The 21,743-nt window shown below is 37.5% G+C and overlaps 1 protein-coding gene across 4 annotated transcripts in view; it reads left to right on the top strand.

Annotated features, from left to right (window-relative positions):
• Nucleotides 1-4,085: 4,085 nt before the first annotated feature.
• Nucleotides 4,086-21,743, top strand: part of diaph2 (diaphanous-related formin 2) — a 356,357-nt gene continuing 338,699 nt past the window's right edge. For 3 of the 4 annotated variants that reach the window (XM_026146176.1, XM_026146200.1, XM_026146194.1), the window contains exons 1-4: nt 4,087-4,279; nt 4,913-5,272; nt 19,669-19,701; nt 20,925-21,101. In XM_026146176.1, coding sequence (XP_026001961.1) covers nt 5,189-5,272; nt 19,669-19,701; nt 20,925-21,101 — 294 coding nt within the window. In that variant the 5' untranslated portion in view covers nt 4,087-4,279; nt 4,913-5,188. Of the gene's footprint in view, nt 4,280-4,912; nt 5,273-19,668; nt 19,702-20,924; nt 21,102-21,743 lie in introns of all 4 variants that reach the window. The other variant, XM_026146184.1, reaches the window with a different exon arrangement.

Raw genomic sequence — 21,743 nt, 5'->3', positions numbered from 1 at the left:
TGTTTGTTTCATGAAATTGGCTATTTATTGACTGTTGTACTGATGAGGGAGCATTAGGACATTACTTTTTGTTGTTGTTATTGTTTGTTTTGTTTTGTAGAATTTACTGTATATTCATTCAAAACTGTCTTTTCACACTTGATGTTTATTGTTTGGTTTGACACTCAAAAAGATAGGCAGGAGGCAGGACAAGTCCCTCCCGTATCCAACCTGTGGCATGGCTCCAGTGACTTTGCATTTGAGATTATTTTTACAGTTGCTGTGGACTGCTGTTGCATCCTCTCTTCCAAAAATTTGTTAGTAAAACCAGCACAAATCCAAACATCTTTCATGCAGTGCAAGTGGCGCTGCACGCAGCACCACGCCTGTGTGAGCGGAGAGCTGCAAAACATCAGATGTTGCAATCCTGCCATGTTTTTCAGCCTTAGGCTAATGCAATTAGTTATCCACTGCTCCATTTACAAAAAATGTAAATCGTAGGAAACAAGACTCTTTTTAAAAATCCTAAAGAATGTTTGTGTTTTGGCAGGCTAAGCTTAAAGGTGTTTTTCAATTTGCATATTTGTTTTGGGTTTTTTTGTTTGTGTGTTTTGTTGTTTTTTCAATTCAATTCTCTATCAGTTCCTTCTCAACAGTTTATCACACTAATGCAACATACTCGTATGGTAGAGTATTGAAGATGAAAAGTGGACATTATAACATAATGTCACTACTGTATTCTGGATTTTAACTAGTTAGCTTAGACATTCTTCATTAGATCACATGAAATTACAAGATTGTTAAGGTACTGCCCAGTGGAAAATAAGCCACCCCTGTCATGCTCCTAGGTCTTTGACCCAGAATGATCAGTTTTTGGACTTTCAGATTCAGTTTTTTGTTAAATTTTTCACTTTTATGCATAGTGTGCTTATTGTTTATATTTTTATGGTTGTGTATTCCTTAGATATTTTCCATTTTTAGTCCTGGTTGTTGTTACTGTTTGTTTATTAGTTCTGTCAGTGTTTTTCTCTGTGATTTCCTTCTGTGTAGTTTCCTTATGTTAAAATGGCTTGATGCATGCATCAATCGTCCGGGTAAGGAAATCCCAAAAAGTTGATTCAGTTCATCTGGACGTAGCGTTTTCAGTGGGAGAAACCTTTCGTCACTCATCCAAAATGACTTCTTCAGTCTTTAGCTGACTGCAGGTTTCCCCGCCCTTTTAAACCACACATTTGCATAATAAGTGAAACTAGCACCACTGGCAAACAATGGGCCGTGAAGTCAGCTTCTTGATCATTAGTATGCAAATTGTCATGACCGTTGATCAACAACCACTGATCCTCACGTTAAAGTTAATTTTATGCCTCAGTTTCCCTTTTTGGTTATTATTACTTCCGTCCTGTTTTAGTTTGATAGTTAGTTATCTTCTGTGTCTTATATTTATTTTTTCTTCCTCCTGTGTGATTCTGTGCACCTGTGTCTCGTTTCCTCCCAGCTGTGTCTAATTCCCATTAGCCCTCAGCGTGTGCGAGCATTGAGTACAATCGTTCCTTTGTTCACTGTGTCACTGTCTGTTAACATGCCCTTGTGTGTTCCTTCTTACTGCCCCATGTTGTTTTGGATTTTTGTACCCTCTGCCTTGACTTTAATAAAGGTTAGTTTTTTGTTTTTTAGCCTCAGTTTGGAGTCTCATGTTTGGGTCATCTTCCTCCAACCTTTCACACCCTCGTGTGTTTTTGTTATCAAAAAGTTCTCAAGAAAATATCCATATAACAGTGATGGCATGCATTTTTCTAAAGAATAAGTTGTTTTATTTTTAATATTTTACTTGCAATTTGCCAATTATAGTTTTCAGTCGGGTTTTTTTCATAAGGTGCTCCTCCTATTTTTTCTCAGCAATGGATCTAAAGACACACCACCATTATAAACTTACTGCATGTCATTGCATATATATTATATATCATAACATATAATACATTTAAATGAAAATACCTACTGTACCTGCTGTGGGTTATAATGTGCAAGTGCAATTCCTCTTGCAACTTTATTCTTCTTGGCACAAGTCACAATGACAACATTGTATTGTTATGTGCAAGTCATGCTAACAGTACAAGCACAGATTCTGTGGCCATCACTCAACTAAATTTCTTGTTTGTTTTACTTTACTACCTTACTTCTTTTCTGTTTGGTTTTCTTTTATTTTCCAGTGCTGTGCATATTATTGTGTTTTGGATTCCAATCATTTCGTTAGTGGTCGAAAGGTTGTAACGCTAACTTAAAAAATGAGATAAAATTGCCTCCAAGCCTCTGTGGACTGTTGCCAACAGCCACACTGGACAATTACGCTTAGGCCAAGGACCACAGTTTTAGAGCCATGACCAAATTATTTACTCACATTAGTCATGTGTGTTTACAACACATCTTTGGGTTCTATACTTTTATTCCTAATAGGAAGATTGGCCGCAGAGAAATCAAGTCTCATTTAGAGATGACAGCTTATGGTTGTCATGCGCCACAGAATGACATGTGACCATGACAGCATGACAAAGAAGTTTTATTTATAGACTGAAATTACCAGTAATGATACGTTTTGGTCACGCTGTGGTTAGATCAACTCCATGTTTTAATTTTGAATATTGTTTTTCTTGATTACAGAAGTCCGATTTATGTTAATATGAAATACTGCAAGCGTCTGTGAGTGTGTGTGCACGTGTGTGTATGATTGACTATAGCAGCTATAGCTCTTGATACGGTTTCATTAGCAACACATAATTTAAGTAGGTAAAAGGAAGCTCCAAAAATATTATTTATTAATTTTTTTAGTTTTGGAATACAAAGTTTTTTTGTTGTTTAGATCACAATTAGTGGTTTACTGTAACCATAACATTGAATGGTAGATTTGCACTTCTTCGCAATCAGATGAAATAAAAGACACATTAAATATATCGCTGAAAAGCGCTCAGTATTGATATGAAGACAGAATAGTTAATGATTGTTTGTCCAGTCTTTGTCTGTGGGGTAATCAGACAACTTTACATGTACCCTATATATATAGCAACAATTCATCCTGCCCCTGTCTTCTGAAGAAAAGGGCAAAATTGTATGTTGTGATTGTTTATCACTTGGCTGACAAGCTCTTTCAGTGTCTTCAGTTAAGTTCAGTTAAGTCTGTTTGAAATGTTAGCCATACTGTTGCCCATCATTCAATCTGGTGTCCCAAGCTTGGGTGTCCCCAAGCTCAGAGATGCAAAGGTACTTTTTAATATAGTATCACATATAATAAAATGGCAACTTTAAGCCATAATATAATTATATAACAGTAGGTATTGGAATGACATACCTGTTCTAATGCTGCAAAACATATATTCTGGGTAAACCCAGGGCATTCATTTAATAAATACTTATATTAAAAAAAAAGTCTGCGCTAAATTATTTTATGTTTCTAATTTATAATATTTTGCTATGATTGACCTTTAAATGATGTATTATTACAGTAGGCATAAAAGTTTCACAGTTCCCTTTGAGAATTTCTAGTATCTGCTGCTGACAACTTATTTCCCCTTATATGGAGCCGTTGTTTTATTTAAGAGTCCATATCTTCTTTTTTTTTTCTTTTTTAAATATAGTAGACACTCCACTGAAAAATGTAATAATTGTTACAGTCAGTTTTTAGAGAATTGCTGTAGCGGTCCCTGTGTAAAAGAGATTTAATAGTCTGCATTGGGAAAATGTGAATATAAATTTTATATGAACATAAAATTCAGAATTGGGATCTGGCCCACCAATTAAAGATATTACACCTGATTAATTACTTATTTTAGTGCCTGGGGTCTTCTCCTCAAACGCACATCTGCATCTACCTTTTGTCTTTATGCAGTCGCAAACAGCCAGGCCTATATGATGCACTCCATTGTATAGCTGGGTAACAATGGCACCAGCTGTTTCTGCAGACACAAAAAGTTGCGTGTGTGTGTGCTAATATTAATAAACACACACGCGCACACGTATACACACTGGGTGTGTTTCCCAGACGCAGATTCCCGCCCTGCTTCCTATCCGCGCTCAGCCGCTCACACGGTGCCTCCGTTACAGATCTATTCTTACAACTGCCTGAACCCCATCCACGTTGTGTGAAATCGGTGCGACCTCTCCGTCACAACCGACGCCACGCCGACCTCGTGACTGCCAAGACATCTGCCCAATAGTAGCTTGAATTCTACGTCATTCAGTCTTTCAAAGTCCAGTCAAAAACGGGTGGGCGGGATTTCCGTGGGCCTGGTATTCACGTTTGGTTGTAAAGGTAAGCCCTGGATGGGATTTTTATTTTTTTTTAGTTTTCTTTTTCTTTTATTTAATCTTCACGTTTGGATTTGATATGGTTTCATACGTGCTGGTGTGCTACTGTGTCCGCTAAAATAAACAGTGCTTGCCGGGCAGTGGTCGCCCATTGCTCGCTTGTGTACAGCAGTGTAAAGTATTCTAAGCAAGAGAACAACGGTGATTTCCCTGTAGTACAGCAATTGTATATATATTCTGATTAATGACAGTTAAATAGTGGCTTTGACGAGGCACGTTAAAAACTGTCAGGGCAGCCTGAAACGTTTTTGTCTCTCTATTACTCCTCTATTGCTAAGTTACACGGTTGTAACTTTGCTTTCTGCAACAATTTAGCCGCCTGTTCCCATAAACAGGGGGTCAATTAAATGCTACTTATAAGAAAAATATAAAAATAATTGATGGCTATTTATAGCTAACTCAGGTGGATCTGTTTTACCGTTCACGGTTAGATGTCTTTACTGAATGCATTCTGCATACTAAACACTGCTGCTTATGGAAACACGCGTGGAGACAAAGCATTTGTTGAAACTTAAAACCCGGGTGAATATGTTGGACTAATCAGTTGTTGTTTACACACTCTTGTGTTACTTTCTAGCTTTTCCCCCGCGTGTGAGCTGACATACTGCTACGCCGAGGAGAACGTGTATCCACCCTACCACACCTCTTCTTCAAGCAAACTCCTCGACTCTTTTGGATGCTATTTGAAACTTGAAATTGTTCTTCAGCCTTTTAAACGGAATGAATTTTGAAAACACATAACTTGGAGAGCTTCTAGTAAAAAGTGTGTTGAAATAGCCCACCGGTGGAGTTTGTCAGCGTTTGAGGACGTCGCATTAGGCGTTTCTGGAAGGGAAATTAACTTAAAGCTGCAATGGATCAAGCCAGCGGTGGGGAGGATCCAAATAAGCCCTCTAAAAAGAAATCCAGCGAGGATGAGGGTAAAAACAAAAAGCTGGTAGGTATTCTAATAGCTCACTCGTGTGTAACGTGCGTGGAACTAGGGTGTAAGTCAACTGACACATCCTGTAATCCCAGAAGCAGCCCATTATGTCACACTCAACTTTATTAAGACCCAGAAAGTTGCACTGCTTTGCAGCTGCAGAAGGTTTCATGTTAGGTCTGTGTCAAAAAAGAAAAAAGATTTATTGTAAATGCTAAGGACAGTCTTCCTTTTACTTTTAAAGCTCATGATGAAACCAAGGAGCAGGACAAAGCATATTCTCGATGCAGAACTTCCCTGTTTAGTGCAGGACGAGACACAAACAGTAATTCATGTGTTGTTGTTATGGTTTAATGTAGGGGCTAATAGCAGCTAGAGTTGAGCAAAGAGGTACTGTTTCGCTGAGTGCTTCAATTTTCGAGGCACTCAGTGCATCATGTGATTATTCCTGTCAATACATCTCCTGATAGGTTTTTGAAGAGCATCCTTGTTGTGACAGTTGGGGGTCTTATATTAATATGCACACAAAGCACAAGTTAATTTACTGTATGACTCAGTGTACAGCATGATGTACATGAGGTTTGTGGGGGCGATTTATGAACAGCATGAGTGTGTGCAATTGATAAAACTTGTCCTTAGGCAGCCCTTGGGCAGTGTCTATGAGATAACAACTGAAAACCCATTTAACATTAATTTATCGTCATTACATTGGATGGACTTTGTGCAGTAGTTTAACCAGAGGAAGGATTGTGCTTATTTAGAAAAGTAGCAAACCCGAATCTACATCATTAAAGCCGTGGTGTCATTAGGTCCTGCACGCCATATCTTGCCCTGAAATGACATTGCAAGATTTGGTGGAAGTTTTGTTTTGGCTTATGTGGAAATGCTTAAACAATCACTTTTGTTTTTTTTAGTCATGCTGTTCTTAAAAGTTCCTGGGAGAAACTAATACACTCTTCTGAGGAATTGTGTAAACAGCATCTCTCCAAAATCTGTAATTTCCTTATTTGGTAAACTGTAGCTACAATCTTTTATTTACCGTCCACAGTGCCATGTTAAATGATAAATCTAAACTGTAATGCTGAGGGTGTGAAGTGCACGTCAGTGCCTGCATGCCGTCAGTGCTTGCAGAAAGCAGTGGTTTAAAGTTATTTTCCATGACCAGAAACAAAAAAGCTTGGCTGCCGTTTGATTTTCACGTCTGTTTTTCCACATTTGTGGAAAAAGGGAAAGTTCGGCTGCCGTTGAACTTTGTGCAACTTTCTCATGTCACCTCCCAAATCTTCATTGTGAGCTCTGTTAGTGTTGCTTTATGTTGTGACTTATTGGCTGGGTAGGGCACAAGTTTAGTTGCAGCCACAGTTCCTAAATAGGGAACTGAAAACGGCACAGTTTAGATTGACTAGTGTTTCTGTCTTCACTCAAGCATACTGGAATGATTGAAGGACAACATTCTGAATGAAATGTTTTTGTTAATGCCTCTGATATTTCTTTAGGTGGTGCTCATTGTTTTTGAGCATTATTGCATGTTTAGCATTTTTTAGTAATTGTCCTAAAACTGAAACACACAAAGGAAATTGCTGGTTGTTTACACCAAAGTTAAGGTAAAGGAAAGAGTGGCCAAAATAACTGCCTGACAGGAAATCCCAAAGTGGGGCGAATTGACATGCACTCCCAGAGCTACTAATGGGTGTTCCTTTAAGAAATCGTTACGACAGCCTTAAACTCTTGACTATCCTGCCTCCCAAGTTTAAGATGTTTGCGAGAGTGCCAGAATGACATCATCAGTCAGTAAATCACTCAAGAAGTCTATGTAAGACCAGTGTTTGGTTTTGTTTTACTAAAAAAATGGTCTCATGGTCAGGCGTGTTCTCTGTTGCGCAACTCTCTGAGCACAACAGGCAGAAGCAGAAGGCAGCTTCAAATGCGGCTGTTGCAAAAATACTAACATTAGCTTTAAGTTTGAAAGAGGAAGCTGATTATTCTTCCTTGAGTTCAGTTTTGATTTGTCCTCTTGTGTTTATCCCAACTTTTTAGCTGTCCACAGTCATGTAAATAAGCTAAATTAAACAAATTCAGCTGTTTAAAGGGCTAATGCAACAAAAGTGCAAGCGCTATGCAACTAAATCTCTAAATTTTAATACACATATGCAGGGTTGTGTTGTGACATTTTTGGCATGCAGTGCAGGCTGTGTGGATGTGGAACAGACTTGAGGGAGGGGTAATACCGGCTGTAAACAGCATCAAAGTACTGGTTTCATAATCACACCTAGCGCTGCTAAAGAGCACTGTCCCATGTGCTTTGGTGATAAGAAAATGCAGAAACTGCTGTGGTTTGGTCAATGCAAAATCAAATCAGTCTTTAGAGGAAAAACACTGAAAGCTGTGTGTTTGTTTAACAAGTCACTGGGCAGCATTACATCACGGCAACACCATTTGGGCTATGGGCCCAGGGTGTAGATACTCAGCATAGCATTACAACAGCAATGCAGTCTTTTGGGTCATAACTCAAATTTTCAATAGTTCCTAGCTTCTCTTTGTTATAATGTCCTTGTCTTGAAGTTTTGCAAAAGTATGACATCCAGGAGAACAGCCAGATGGAATGAGCTCTTTAGTAAAAGGAATTCAGAGGAGCTGGTTTGACCGAGAGGGAGAGAACTGTTATTCCTTTTGAATTCCAGATTAAAAGATGATCTCATAGTGTAGCAACTCAGAGGAAGGAAGCATCACATTGCATAAATATAATAATAACACTGAGACGTTAAATATTAGGATTAGGAATGTGGGAACCAATAACTGGGAACCAGTTCTCAGTTATATATATGTATATTGTAGTAGACCTAAGCACATGCATGCCTTTCTTTACTCTACACTGTGTGAAAACTACTGTATTGAATATCAATATTTTTCACTATACTTTATCAAAGTTAGACCAACATTGTGGCAAGACTATGCTGAAGTACTCAGTATATTTATCAAATGCTTTAGCTCTGGTGGCTCTGTGGTGTAGTGGTTTACACGTTCACGTTTCGAGGAGACACAAATCCCTTGGAGGTTGCACTAAGAAGTGCTTTCAGTGTGGTTGGGGTGACCCCTTGTGAATAAAGTCTGATTTAGAGTTATGTAGGAAGTCTTTATAGAGCCTACAATGAATCTGCATAAGTGACTGGGATCAGCCAGCTTTTTTGTTTCTTCTGGTGCATTATGTGTCATTTCCAGCTGTTTTTGTGTGGGGCTATTGTAAGATACAACGATTTTACAACAATAAAAGTGCTGATGATCAAACTTTCCAATTTGTCAATACACAGTATAAGATCCAATCTTCTTTATTGCCTGCAGGCTTGACAGGTAATGTAATGATGTATACAATTTGTACTTGTTTCTTTCTATAAGAAAATTGTTTAAAGTATTCAGAATCTCAAACATCGTTTGTTCCTGTTTGCTTTGTAGTACTGTGATAAGCATCTTCTCCTTAACCTAATTAATTTATAATACACATCGATTGCAAATTGGTGAAATGGTTGGTTGGGAGTAAAGTGGTTTAAGCTTTAAAGAACATGCATGTCTGTATGGCAATTTGTTTAGATATGAAATGTGAAGGATACAAGGATAGTAGGGGTGCAACGATACACAAAAATCACGGTTCGGTTCAGTTCGATACTTTGGTGTCACGGTTCGATATTTTCTTGATACAAAAAAACGTTCATGCCTTTTTAATTTGTCATTTATTAAAATTATAAATATATATTTTAACTCAAAAGTACAGTTTTTAAATTTAATGTTGCTGAAACAACAAAATAAAAAAAATAAATCTATCTGATGGAGAAATCCCTCATCTTTGGAAAAGAGAGTTTATTACAGAGAAATGGCTCTTTCCAAAATAAAAGCTCTACTATACGCTTCTTCTGGGCTATATTCTCAGCAGCATATTAAACATATCAGGTCCCCATAAGGAGAATCCTGTGCTAACGGCTGTCTAAATGACTCGGGTAAAGTTTGTAGCATGCTTGATTGTTGTTTTTGTCTGCTTCCACTTGTCTTTGCACTAGGATGATGTCGGAGTAAATGTTGTGTTCCCACTAGTGCTGTCAGCGTTCATCTGCGCTGCGCTCAGTGGATCTGCGCTCGACAGTGCAGCCTAGGCGGAGTAGTCGAACGCAGATCCACTGAGGGCTCAACACAGACAGCATCGTCAGAAGAAAAGTTGATAAAATAAATTTACAGTTTTGTATTGTTCGATACATATGCGTACCGAACCGAAAGCACTGTATCGAACGGTTCAATATCGATACGAGTATCGTTGCACCCCTAAAGGAAAAAAAAAAAAATTAAAAAAAGGATCCTATTTGTTTTATGTTGGCTTCGAGCCTATTAAATTAATTCTGAGTTATTATTCCATGTTATCAGATGCACTTTTGCTCTGCTTCCTTTTTTCTTTTGACAGTTGGTTGCTGTTGCAGCATGAGCCTGCCAGATTGTTTCATTATTTGTGGTTCATAAGCTGAACTAAAATCAGAAACACTCATTAACTATGTTTTGGCAAATATTACATGTTATTAGTCCCTATTAAGTGTTGTTAAAATAAGTTTTAAAAATATGGCAGACATACTGTTAGTGCATGGTAAACGTTGGTTTTTGAAGATAAAGGGCATTTGTGGAAAACAGTTTCCGTAACGCTCTAAAAGTGTGCAGATATAAGTAATTTTAGTGGCTTCAGATTATACTGCAAAACTCTATGTCAGATTTAGTGAGACCAATTCCTATTTCAGATGCATCCATTACATTTTTTTGCACCACCAGGATTTATAATACATCGTGGTTGCACATTGAAGCAAAGCATGCAGATTATGTGTCATGTGTCAACAATGTGGAAAGGCGTATTTAAAGAAAAAACGATAATGTCACATTCATGCTGAAAGGCATTTATATTCAAGGTAAAAAAAACCAAAATTCTACTATTGTGAGAAATGAGATAATAATGATCACATAAGTAAGGATTGGCCTGGTTATTGTGAATAAGGTGACAAATGAAAGTGTGGAGTATTTGCAGGAAATATGGAAGAGAGAGGCCGGATGTCATGACACAGCCACAAGGCACTGGGCAGTGAAAGAGGTTTATTAAAAAAGCAGCAACAAAAAACCCCACAAAAAACCAAAAACTTGATACCACTTTTGTAAATGTGTAGCAGGGATCTGTAGGGTCACACTGAAGCTGGTTCTGTGCTAGAGTTAACCAGTTTGCTGTTAGCTGCCATATTCTACTCCTGATAGCAAGGATAGCAGTGTGACACATACTGTATCATAGATTTGGTCTCAGAAGCATGGCTGTCATGAAAATAGGCTGGCAGTTTTAGTCAGGTGTACTAGTAATTAATTGTATTTTTTTATATCTGTGATTTTTATGTTGTGACATATCAAACTGTCTGGTGTATAATAATATATATTGAATAGCTATGTGGACAGCTAAGTAGGAAATTGATTATTATTGCATTGAAGCTGGGTAACTTTACTGGCCCCAGAAACCGTCAGCATCATCATCTAGCACAGCGGTCCCCAACCCCCGGGCCTCGGACCGGTACCGGTCCGTGAGTCGTTTGGTACCGGGCCGCGAGAGTTGAGGCTCAGGTGTGAAATGTCTGGTTTTCAGGGTTTTTATCGGTTTTCAGCGTTATTTTGTTATCGTTTTTATCGTTAACTCAGTTTTCCTGGGTCTTTTCACGTGTGTTATGAATAAATCTTCTTTTTTTCGGTACCGGTACTGGTTTTATTTTGTTGTATTTATCCGCGACACCTTAAAGGTCGGTCCATGAAAATATTGTCGGGCATTCATTTAGTTAAATGGAGTTTATTTTATTCTATTTTAATCATGTAGGAGACGGGAAACAAGCACATACTTTAATAATGGGTAAAGCTCATACTTCTAACACTGCTGATAGTATCACATCATGAAGCATACTTTGAATTACTTTTTTGTTTTGTTTTTTTGTGTCATTTGATGCATCTGACATTTTGATACGTGAGCTTTAGGGAAGCCTCGGAAATCATTTTAGGTCATGTTGGCATGTGGTTAACACAAGCTGTCAGCTTGTCACACACTTGAGCCACTTACAGTGCTGTGGTAAAATATATTAAAATATTTCTTTATATTTTGCAAGGAAAATGAGAAATGGGTGCAGCAACTTATTGAAAAGATTACAAAAATGCATCTAAATACGAAGCGTAAGGCAAAACCAGAGTTTGTACAATTCTGATGATCTTGAAAGTCAATATATACACTATAACAAAGCTTATTCATGCAAACAGCCTAACTCTCTTGCAATTTCTTTAAGGAGTCTAAGATTTTTTTTGTTCTATGTCAAGATGTTTCCACGCTGCTTAAATAATCCAGAGATTATCAGCTCTGAGGATGTCAATCCATGACTGATAGTTTTTCGGTTTGCTTACACAGATTTGGTAGTGTGTTTGACATCATTGTCATGCTGAGAAATGTAGGCATTTCCAATCAGATGCTTTCCATGTGGTATTGGACAGAGGAACAAAATCTGATGGTACTTTCCTGCATTCATAATTGCATCAGTCTTAAGAAGAACACTGGCTGAAATCCAGCCTCAAATCATGACTGAGCCTCCACCGTGTTTTACAGAAAGCTATAGACACTCACTGTTCTAGCTCCTTCCTGCTTTCTCTGTACATACTGATGACAGTTTGAACCACAGAGTTTAAATTTCATCACTTCATAAGAGCTGTTGCCACAGTTGATTGCTTATGTAATCTATCTTATCTCAGCTTTTCTCCCAACTTTCATTTTTTTAAGAATTGCTCCTTGACAGTCAGCCGTCCACTGAGACTATTTCTTTTGAGCCTATGGCAAAAAGTAGATCTTGGCTGGATATTTATCCATTTCTTAAGAAAAATGTCCAGCTACTGTTCTTTAGGTCAACCATTTTTTCCTCCAATTGTCCAGTTTCTTCAAGCATTTTAAGGATTCAGCCAAAGAAATGCAAACAAATTATACATTTTAGCAATAGGCTGACTGTTAAATGGCCTAAAGAAACAAATAAACATTGCAAGGAAATTGATCAGATATAATGGCTGGGCTGAGAATCAGTGCAAAAAGTAGCCAAAGCAAAGTTTAGACCTTCAAGAAAGCTTGGAGAACTATTGCTCTACTTAAAGAAATTAGAAGACTGTCTAGCTGCTTGGAAACAAAGAAATGAGGGGAGGCTCAAGACTTTTGCACAATACTGTAGGTATGCCCTGCATTTTATTTGGCCAGTCTTGACAAGATTTTGTCATACTAACTTTCTTTTTTATATTTTTTACATACTCTGTTATTATATTAACATGACTGGCATTGTGTTGGGGGGGGGGGGGTGAGCAACAGCAGGAAACAGACCACATGTGAGTCTTTTAATGACATTCAGGAAGTTTGAGAGAGGAAGTGGTGACAAATGCTTTAGTCACACAGTGGAAGAAACACATTCACTCCTTTAAAGTCCCCCTCTGTCATGAGCCTTATTCACGTGTATCAGTGGATGAGATCTGAGACATGAAAATAGGAAGTTTGTTTTTTGGCTGCCTCAGTAAAACTTGTATGACATGCATATATGTCATGTCCATGTATGCATGAATCATACTTGGGATTTGCTTATTCGACAGTTAGGATGATTCATGAGTAGATTGCATGTTCTGACAGAGCTTCCACTGAGCTCGATGTAGGCCTAATGAAAGAAGTATCTTTACATTTTGCATGTTGTTGGACCAACATCCAGTTAATAATGTAGAAAACACAATGTGGAGAGGCTGAAGCCAGATGAAAAAGTGTATTTTAATTTAATTAAATTTGTTTTAAATGAACCTCGTGTGATAAAGGATGGTCAGTGAAGGGAGGTCCGTGCTAGTCAAGTGAGAAAGGCTTAACATGGGTGTGTCATGGATGAGTCAACATTTAAAATACAGTGGTAGAATTGAATGTTACCGATATAGTCACTCCTGTGACATTTATAAAAGCATATTATTGGGCGCACCGGGACTATTATTTTAAACATTTTGCTGCCTGGCTCTGGTGTTACGTACAGTTTCATTACACACCATTTAGTCAACAGCCTGCAGATAAAAACAAGGTCATGGTTCACATGTTTTTGCACTTGTCAGCAATTAGGGAAAACAACTGCTATAGCAGGTGTGAACATGGCATGTTTTAAGCCGAATTTCAGAGGAAAGCGTCTGCTGCAAAATTCCTCTCGCGGTTGGAAAAAAAATGTTTGCCAGATCAGGTTATTTTCAGTAGACTTTAAAATACAAATGACACTTTATGTGATGTTATGATCAGTGTAAAAATATCTCCTTCTTTTTTTACAAACCTCAGCTCTTATAATGACCACATATCTTGCCACCTTCAAGGATACAGTAAGAATTTGCTTTCAAAAGAGATGGAGATAACCCGAGGGCAGTACTGTGCTAGTCCCCAGTCACATGGTCAGACCATCCATTGTGGAGCCATTCAAATCTTAGCTGTACTAGCTTTTGTGTGCTTCCTCTTTTCAGTATCTGTTTTGGGAAACTAAGCAGTACCAGCACTTCCACGAGACTAATAAGGCTACCACAAACTCACACACTTTTAAAGACACTCACAGAAACGTGCTGCATTCCATTTTTAAATTAACTGCGTTTTTTTTTCAAACCTAAATAAAATAAAGCAAAGTAACCCACGTCAATATTAAACACTGAGGGAGAAGTGTTTATGTCAGGTCTTTTTTAGGAGAGCAACCTTATTTTATGAGCTCGATTGAATCGTTACTTCACTTTATTGAGATGACAAATGTGTCATTCTGCTCTATGCCTTTTAATATGTTTTTCTGTTATCTGCTGTCTTTGGTTGTGTGTGTTTTTGTCTTTCCGTGTGTGTATGCTTGTGGCAGTGCCTACAGTAATGACACTATGTGAAGCATGTAGGGCACATAGGAGTCAGAATCTTTCAGATTTGACAAGTGTTTTAATTAGAGATGGCACGATACCACTTTTTTATGTCCGATACCGATATCATAAATTTGGATATCTGCCGATACCGATATGAATCCGATATAGTGTTTTTTAATCAACAAAACTGTTTTTTAAAATATCTTGCTGCATTTTGCAAGTCTGCAAGTTCATACTCAAGTTTAAAACAACAACTACACTAAAGCTATTCTGTTATACCTGTATACAAAAAAAATATTTCATAGTTCAGCAATACTGATCAATCTAATAAACTTAGACCTACACCATCCTCCCTATTCTGGTATTTTAAAGAGTACTTAGCGTAAATATTAAGCAACCTAACTAATAGGGTTCCAACTCCCAGCAACAACAAAAATAAATAAATAAAAAATAGGGAACCACCCCTCACGCTCCACCTCATGATGCTTAATCAACGTAATCAACCTTAATTTGATGCAGTGTGAAAAAAAATGCACAGAAATCAATTATTTTTCAAGAAATATTAAATAGATTCAACATCTTTCTTCAACAAAATTGCAGACTGCACAGATGGTACCTTCCCAAAGGAAAAAGTACTATAGCTTACTAGGGTATATATATTAGACTTAATAGTCACTATATACAGTAATTGACTTCTATTCATTTTACATCAAATTAAAACTTTGGGTGTCAGATAATTATTTATTAAAAGCTAGACATTTTAAATGAGAATAAGAAAGAAAAGTATGTCTTTGTGCCCCCTTTTCCCTGTTAATGCCCTATCGGCCCCCCTGGCTAAACTTTGCTAGATCCGCCCCTGCACAGTTACCAGCCGTCAGCTACGTAGAAAAAGATCCTGGAGTAGAAAGTAATATTAAATAAATTGTAACAACAGCTTATCAAGCTTAAACGTGCTGCTGTTGTTCAGCCGCTGGTTTGCTCTTTCTGGCGCAAAGTGGGCCAAAAACAAACAAGAGAGACTCGCGACAGAAAAGCCGATCAGCTGATCATTTAAGCAGTTTCACGATTGAAGTAGCAGCAGGAGAGCGAGAGGCAGTCGCTCCATATATCGCTCGTTAAGCTTAACGTGGGAATGCTTTACAAACATTCAGAGATGGACTTACACACTTGCTTTACTTCTCTCGGGGATAACTTTGTCGGAGATGAAATGCCAGGTTGCTAGCGAAGCTCCAAATGCTATCCAGACCACCGACAGGTCCCGCATGCCACAGCTGCTCTATCACGTGATGCATACTGCTCCGACGTTCTGAGGTGAGTTACGGCGTGTTGCAAGTTTTGTGAGGTGCTTTCGTGATATTTAATGGATCGGATTACATTTTTTATTTTTCTCCGATATCCGATCCAGTAATTTAGGTCAGTATCGGACCGATACCGATACGTAATATCGGATCGGTCCATCTCTAGTTTTAATATAGGTATTTCTGTTGTTACGATGTACCACTTCATATGCTCTCTCAGTCTGACTGAAAATAAAACACTGATTCACTTCTCACACTGAGCCACTTGTAAATTTGCTCACAAGTCTGGATAGACATGCTTTGTGGCAGTGAAATCTTTTTTATTTGTCTTGTCAAGCTATTTTTTATTAATCTTTTTGTTAGTTATGATATTGTTAGTCTGTAAAAATCAGACTATTTTCCCTTAGTGACATCTTCAAATTGCTAGTTTTTATCAAAGTAGCAATTCTCTGAATTCCTTCAATACATCTTTCAATAAGCTCCTTGGCTGTGTAAAACTGACTGATGTTAATAGACCTGCTGTAGATAATAATCTCCAAAGATGTTCAGAGATTTCAAAAATCTCTCCGGGAAGTGTCGGAACCGCTAAGATAGAAAACATGTAGTTTAAATAATAATCACACTCAAGGCTATAGAGCAGATGTTTATTGTCATTTAACGATTCAGAAAGAATTATTGGAATATTGTGAGTGGAAAAGCACGATGAGGGAACTTGTATTTCTATGTGACAGCTACATTCAGTGTGATAGTAAATGTGTTCTAATTGAAATATAAGTCACATTGATTGCCAGGTTTAAATTGTGTCTCAGTGTCTTTTTTGCCTCTTTTCTCCACCTCCATGCTTTGCTTGAAAACATTATCCTCCCTGTGCAAACATATGGAAAACCTTGATACATACCGTCAAGCAGAATACGTGCGCACTGAGAAATCTTTAGCTTAGGCAGTGTCTTGCATTATCTCTGTGTTTGCAAAAGCAGTCATTGAGAAGCCATTGTAACAGGATTTATTTAGATGAATTAATTTGTTTTGACTTGGTCTAATTCAGTTACACGGACCGTATTCTGTGTGTCTGATGCCACTCCTTTCAAACTGATCAGTACATTGGTAGTGCAGCAGATCTTATCAGATTACACAAAGACAAATTATGTAATTTTGTTGTTTGATATGACAACGACGAGCAAGCGTTACCCTCCGATGTAGTGTGACAGTTTTGCGGTGCTTTGTTTTTCTTCGGAGGAAAGCAGCTTTTTAGCATAATCCACACAGTATCTCTAGATGAATGGTTTTCGAGTGGGAGCTCTAGTGTACTCTTTTGAAATGTTGAGGAGCAGCAGACCAAATTTGAACGGCCTTTATACTGACATTTAGAACAGGTCAATATTCTCCTCGTGTTTTTAACTGTGGTTTGACAATGACCACAGACATGTAACTGTGGCTATCTGTGTATAATCTGCAGTGTTCAGACAGGTGTACTATGTTGACGTACAGGTTTCTGAATGCTTTACTGAATTGAGGTCATCACTGCTAAGCTGCTGTGTTTTGATAATGATGCGTTCACAATAATTCGTTTCTTACTTGGACACAAAATTAAGATAAGTATGTATTTTAAGTAAGTTTCAATGCAAGCTGATAACTCATGTAAATGTAATTTTATTTACATAATGTGAAACCACAACAGTTGCCTCAATGTGCTTTATATTGTTAAAAAAAACCCTCTATATTAATAAAGAGATCAAAATATTTTCTTTTTGACCAAAAAAATATTTTTCTGTTGACAATAACTTTGTTAATTTAAATTTTCTGAATAAGCAACAGAAGTTAAACAAATGAGCGCCTAATAAAACACAAGGTTTGGTTTTTTTTGCTGTGCTACTGATGCTTACTTGCCAGCATTCAAGGCTAATTATACAATTTTCACAGTTTTCTTAAAGTCTCTTTCATCAGCTTTGATTTTATTTCCCCAAAATTTAAATTTTTCTTGCTGAAAATCAGGAATCGTTGCTAAAATCTGCTAGAATGTAGATGAACAGAGCGTCTGATTAAACAGGGACACGAGGTAGTTTAATGAATTTACCAAGAACTGTCAGAAGCACTTTGTGTTACAGGCCTTACTGCCAACAATGGCTATCTCACAGTAATTCTTTTTTATTATTAGAACTAATTAAAGTAAAAGCTAATTTCCTTCTAAACCCATTTTACAGTGGCATCGTGGCTACTGATTTTATAGTGATAGTTCCAGTGAGTGAGTTAAAATGACATCACGCAGATGGTCTTGTTTAATTGGTTGAGTATAACAAGCGTTGCTATTTAAAAGATATGCAATTATAGTCACTTTGAAACAAAACTAGTCTTTTGTCCAGCCTGGAAAAGAAACGTATTTCTCTTTCCACCTGGTGATATTTTATATCTTTACACGAATTAATGTAATACTAACATTAATTATAGTTTGTAATATTAATTTTAACATTTATTGTAGGAAATAGGCATACTTGTATGGTTTTGTGTCCCCAAATTGGTTCTCAAGTTGTGGGATATTGCTTTGTGTTTTCATTTTTAAGGATCTGCATGGACTCATAATCATATTTGATTAAGGAGGGACCCAGAGCTAATTTGATTAGGTTATTTAGAGAAATATGTGTTTGGTAATAAACATTTATTATGATGAAAAAGTTTACTTTAATAAGCGGGAGAAGCCCAGAGGACATGCAAGCTTAATTGTTAGATGTTAAATTGCAATGTTGCGATGTTGCCAAGATAATGGGCAAGGAAAGGCCCTCAAGTCAAGACAATTAACCAAACAGTGGTTTGATTGTTGTTAAATTGATTAGAAAATGTTTAAGTACTCCATTTGAAAATTAGCTATTGTTTCACACAGTTTTAGGCTGCTAGAGAATGCTGGGCTTAATGATACATACGTACTGAGTTACAAATGAGAAAAGTTGTTGCTCGGGTTAAATTATTAGCGTTACACATGTTGGGAAGTGTCATGCTGCCTTTTTAAAAGCAATAAAGGCTTTCACAATACCGAAACAAATACCTGGACATCCCCAGCAGAACCCTCTATATGTAACGCCGCCTGTGTTATTTTAACTTGAAAAAACAGCTTAGGTAACACTGCACATCGAGACTTTGTTCTTTCTAGTCAATAGCTTTATCTCCCAACTGTTGATCAGTTGTAGCCGACAAAACTAGTGATAGATATGGCAGTTTGAGTGTCTGCTCGGTGTTGCCCAGAGCGACAGCCGATGAAGACACACAGAGGGAGGTGCAGGTTAGCGCCAATCTGTTTGCTCGCCCCAGCATCAGTAGTTTCCTGATTAGAATAGTGGAGAAATCCGCGGCTGGAGGCAGGCTTTATGGCCATCGCTACCCCACATCTCCCCACTCATTAGTACTTTACAGCCGAGCGCCACAGCATATGGCAGCGTTGCTACTGATTCCCATTTGAGGTGTGTTTCAAATGGCTGTCCCTTGCCGAGCCACAAGCCTTTGGCAGTAGCCATTCTTAGTGTGTCTGAGATGAAGATAAATATCTGGATTAGGAGAAGCGGTTGAATTTTTTGGGCCACTGTCACTACAAAGGATGCTCTTCAGAACACAAATTACAGGAATAAAAGAAGCTTTTGGTGTTTAATTGTGTCATGCTGTAACTACATTCCCTGGGAAAATGTATTATTTTGGGAATACACAAAACTTTAACCTAGCAGTGCTAACTTGCATGTTATTGGGTTTTTCTGGGTTTTTTTTAACCTGATGTGGATGTGTTTGATTATGGGTGCTTTCTGATGGACCTCATTTTGTGTGCTTGTATTTGTCGTGTTCATTCTTGAACACAAACGTTTTTACTTTTACCCTATTGTCTGGGATCATCAAGTGTTACCATATCCTGCATATGCACATGTACAGTATTTGCTCAAGACAGGAATGAGCTATTGCCCTCTGTGGTACCAAGACAATTTGCACATGTGTTTTATGTATTCTCTAATGTATGCAAGCATTATTAAAAATTTAATTTGGTATCTCAGAGGGAAATGCAACACCATTTTCTACTCTGTGATACCAAAGAGAGAGAAGAAAACGCTGCGGTATCCAGGGGACACTGTACATGTGAAAACACTTGAGATGGGACGTGCACTTGCCAGTGTTGTCGTTTTCTGTTGGATTGTTTTTCACACTGTGCCCTCCCTCCAACAGAACATACACATAAAAACATTGGCTGATGATATGGTAAGGTGCTTGGTTTAATTTTGGTGTGATTAGTTTTGTTTTACATCCTCTCACGTTTTCTTATAGCTGCATGGGACTTTTAACTGAAGTATATGGATGGATCAAATGTGCCAGAAGCAAATTGTTTAAATTGCCATTTTAACTGTATATGAGTTACATCATGTGGCAAAATGATACCGTGGGTTTTTACACATTAGCAAATAATGATAAGTCTGTCCGCAGTAGCGCTCTCTAAAGCTGTGCCGTGAAAGACATTTTTTATTGTAGTGCACTCTGCACCAACAAGGTCTGTTTGCCTAAATTTTTCATTATGAACATAACTTAGCCCTCAGCATCTCTGCTTTTGTAAGCAGGTCATAGATCATTTAGTGTGCAATTATTAGTAGCACTTCTGATTAGATGGTTTTACCTGGGGCCTTTTTAATATCCTTAGTTAACAAATAGCCCGACGCATGTAGTATTACATGAGTTTTGGGATGTACAGCCAACATATTATTATTACGTACTACTGCTGCAATAATCAGCTTTCAGTATGTTTGATCCATCCGGTAATACTTCAGTATACTGACATTTGCGACATCGTGTATGTCATCATTATATGTCTGTCTGTTAATTTCATTTATATCTGTTCATTCATCCAGCATGTTCTCTCCCTTTGATAATACTAACAGTGACTGGTTGCATGCAGTTCATATACTTTTCTGCTTTTACACTTAATGTTACTGCATTCATAAGAGTAGGATTAACCAATTAATATAAAAAGGAATGTCTCTTAGTACCCTACCCTGCAAACTTGCAAAGTGGCATTGTATGCTAGAATCACTTGAGCATAAACTGAGCAATCCTGTGGGTTTGACGGTAAGTATATTATTTAGTTGTTTGTTTATTTTTTAAGTCAAACTGGAATCTACTAAATACAGGTGTTTGCTGTATGCGGCAGATATTTTTTGTAATTATTTTCTTCAATACAAAGTAAAAATGAAAGAAAAAAAATCTATCGTTTTTTTCTGTTTTAACCTCACTTTCATTTGTTTGCAGAAACACATCTGTTCCTGAAATCAGTGCATAATAATCGTGCTGTCTTTTGATAGCAGGAGACAATCTTTCAATCTAGTTGTTTTAAAAAATGTTTTTTTTTCTTAATGATCCATATACTTTATAGTCAAAACAAGCTCACTGGCAGTGCGATATTTTAATATGTCAATGAATCTGTTTTCTTTCAGCGTGATCGTATTACCAGTTTTAGGAAAACGGGGACGAAGAAGGAAAAGCTCCTGATACAGCACCCAACAGATCCCCTGTCTACCCAAACTGAACTTCCTGTTCCTCAGCCTCTTTTTGATGAGCGGTCCATGAACCTCTCAGAAAAAGAAATCATTGACCTCTTTGAGAAGATGATGGTAAGCTTTGTGTTTCTCTTGCAAAACGTCATCTGCTGTACTAAACAACAGTTTTATTACAACCGCTAATTCCACATAATAATAAGTAATGAAAATTTCACTATGAAGCACAGTGCTGTTATTTTGAGTATGTGTGGAGCTAGTTAAAACAAAAAAGGGCTTGAAAGGCATTTTTTATATCTATATTTCACTACAGATGCATTCTTGTTTTGCTGCTGGGGGATGATAATAGAATGATTGCTCTCCAGACCGACCCTGGTTTTATACAGTGTCTCTTAAAAAAGTCCTTTCAAACAGGGATGATATGCTGTTCTTTTAACTAAATAAACAATTTGATTAGCATTAACAACATTATGATTGAAACCAGGATCCCACAGAGCTGTCATCTAGTCGAGACAGCTTTATCTGTGGATTTAGAGAGATAACTGTGATTTTTTTTCAGTGCTTTAACGTTAGCATCAATCCAGGACTTAAAAACCTTGGTGTAACTTATACGTTTATAGAGTTATGTCCATACCATCTTTGTTAAAGCCCCACAAAACAATATTAGGATGACACACACAACCTTTAGTACCTATGTGTTAGCATGATATCCTTGGGGTAATGTAGACAACTCCTGCAACTCCTTCTTACTGATCCTCA

The sequence above is a fragment of the Astatotilapia calliptera genome, chromosome 2 (assembly GCF_900246225.1).
Source record: "Astatotilapia calliptera chromosome 2, fAstCal1.2, whole genome shotgun sequence".
Classification (NCBI taxonomy): domain Eukaryota; kingdom Metazoa; phylum Chordata; class Actinopteri; order Cichliformes; family Cichlidae; genus Astatotilapia; species Astatotilapia calliptera.
The sequence above is the reverse complement of the archived record's forward strand: the minus strand, read 5'-3'. Positions and strand labels throughout refer to the sequence as shown.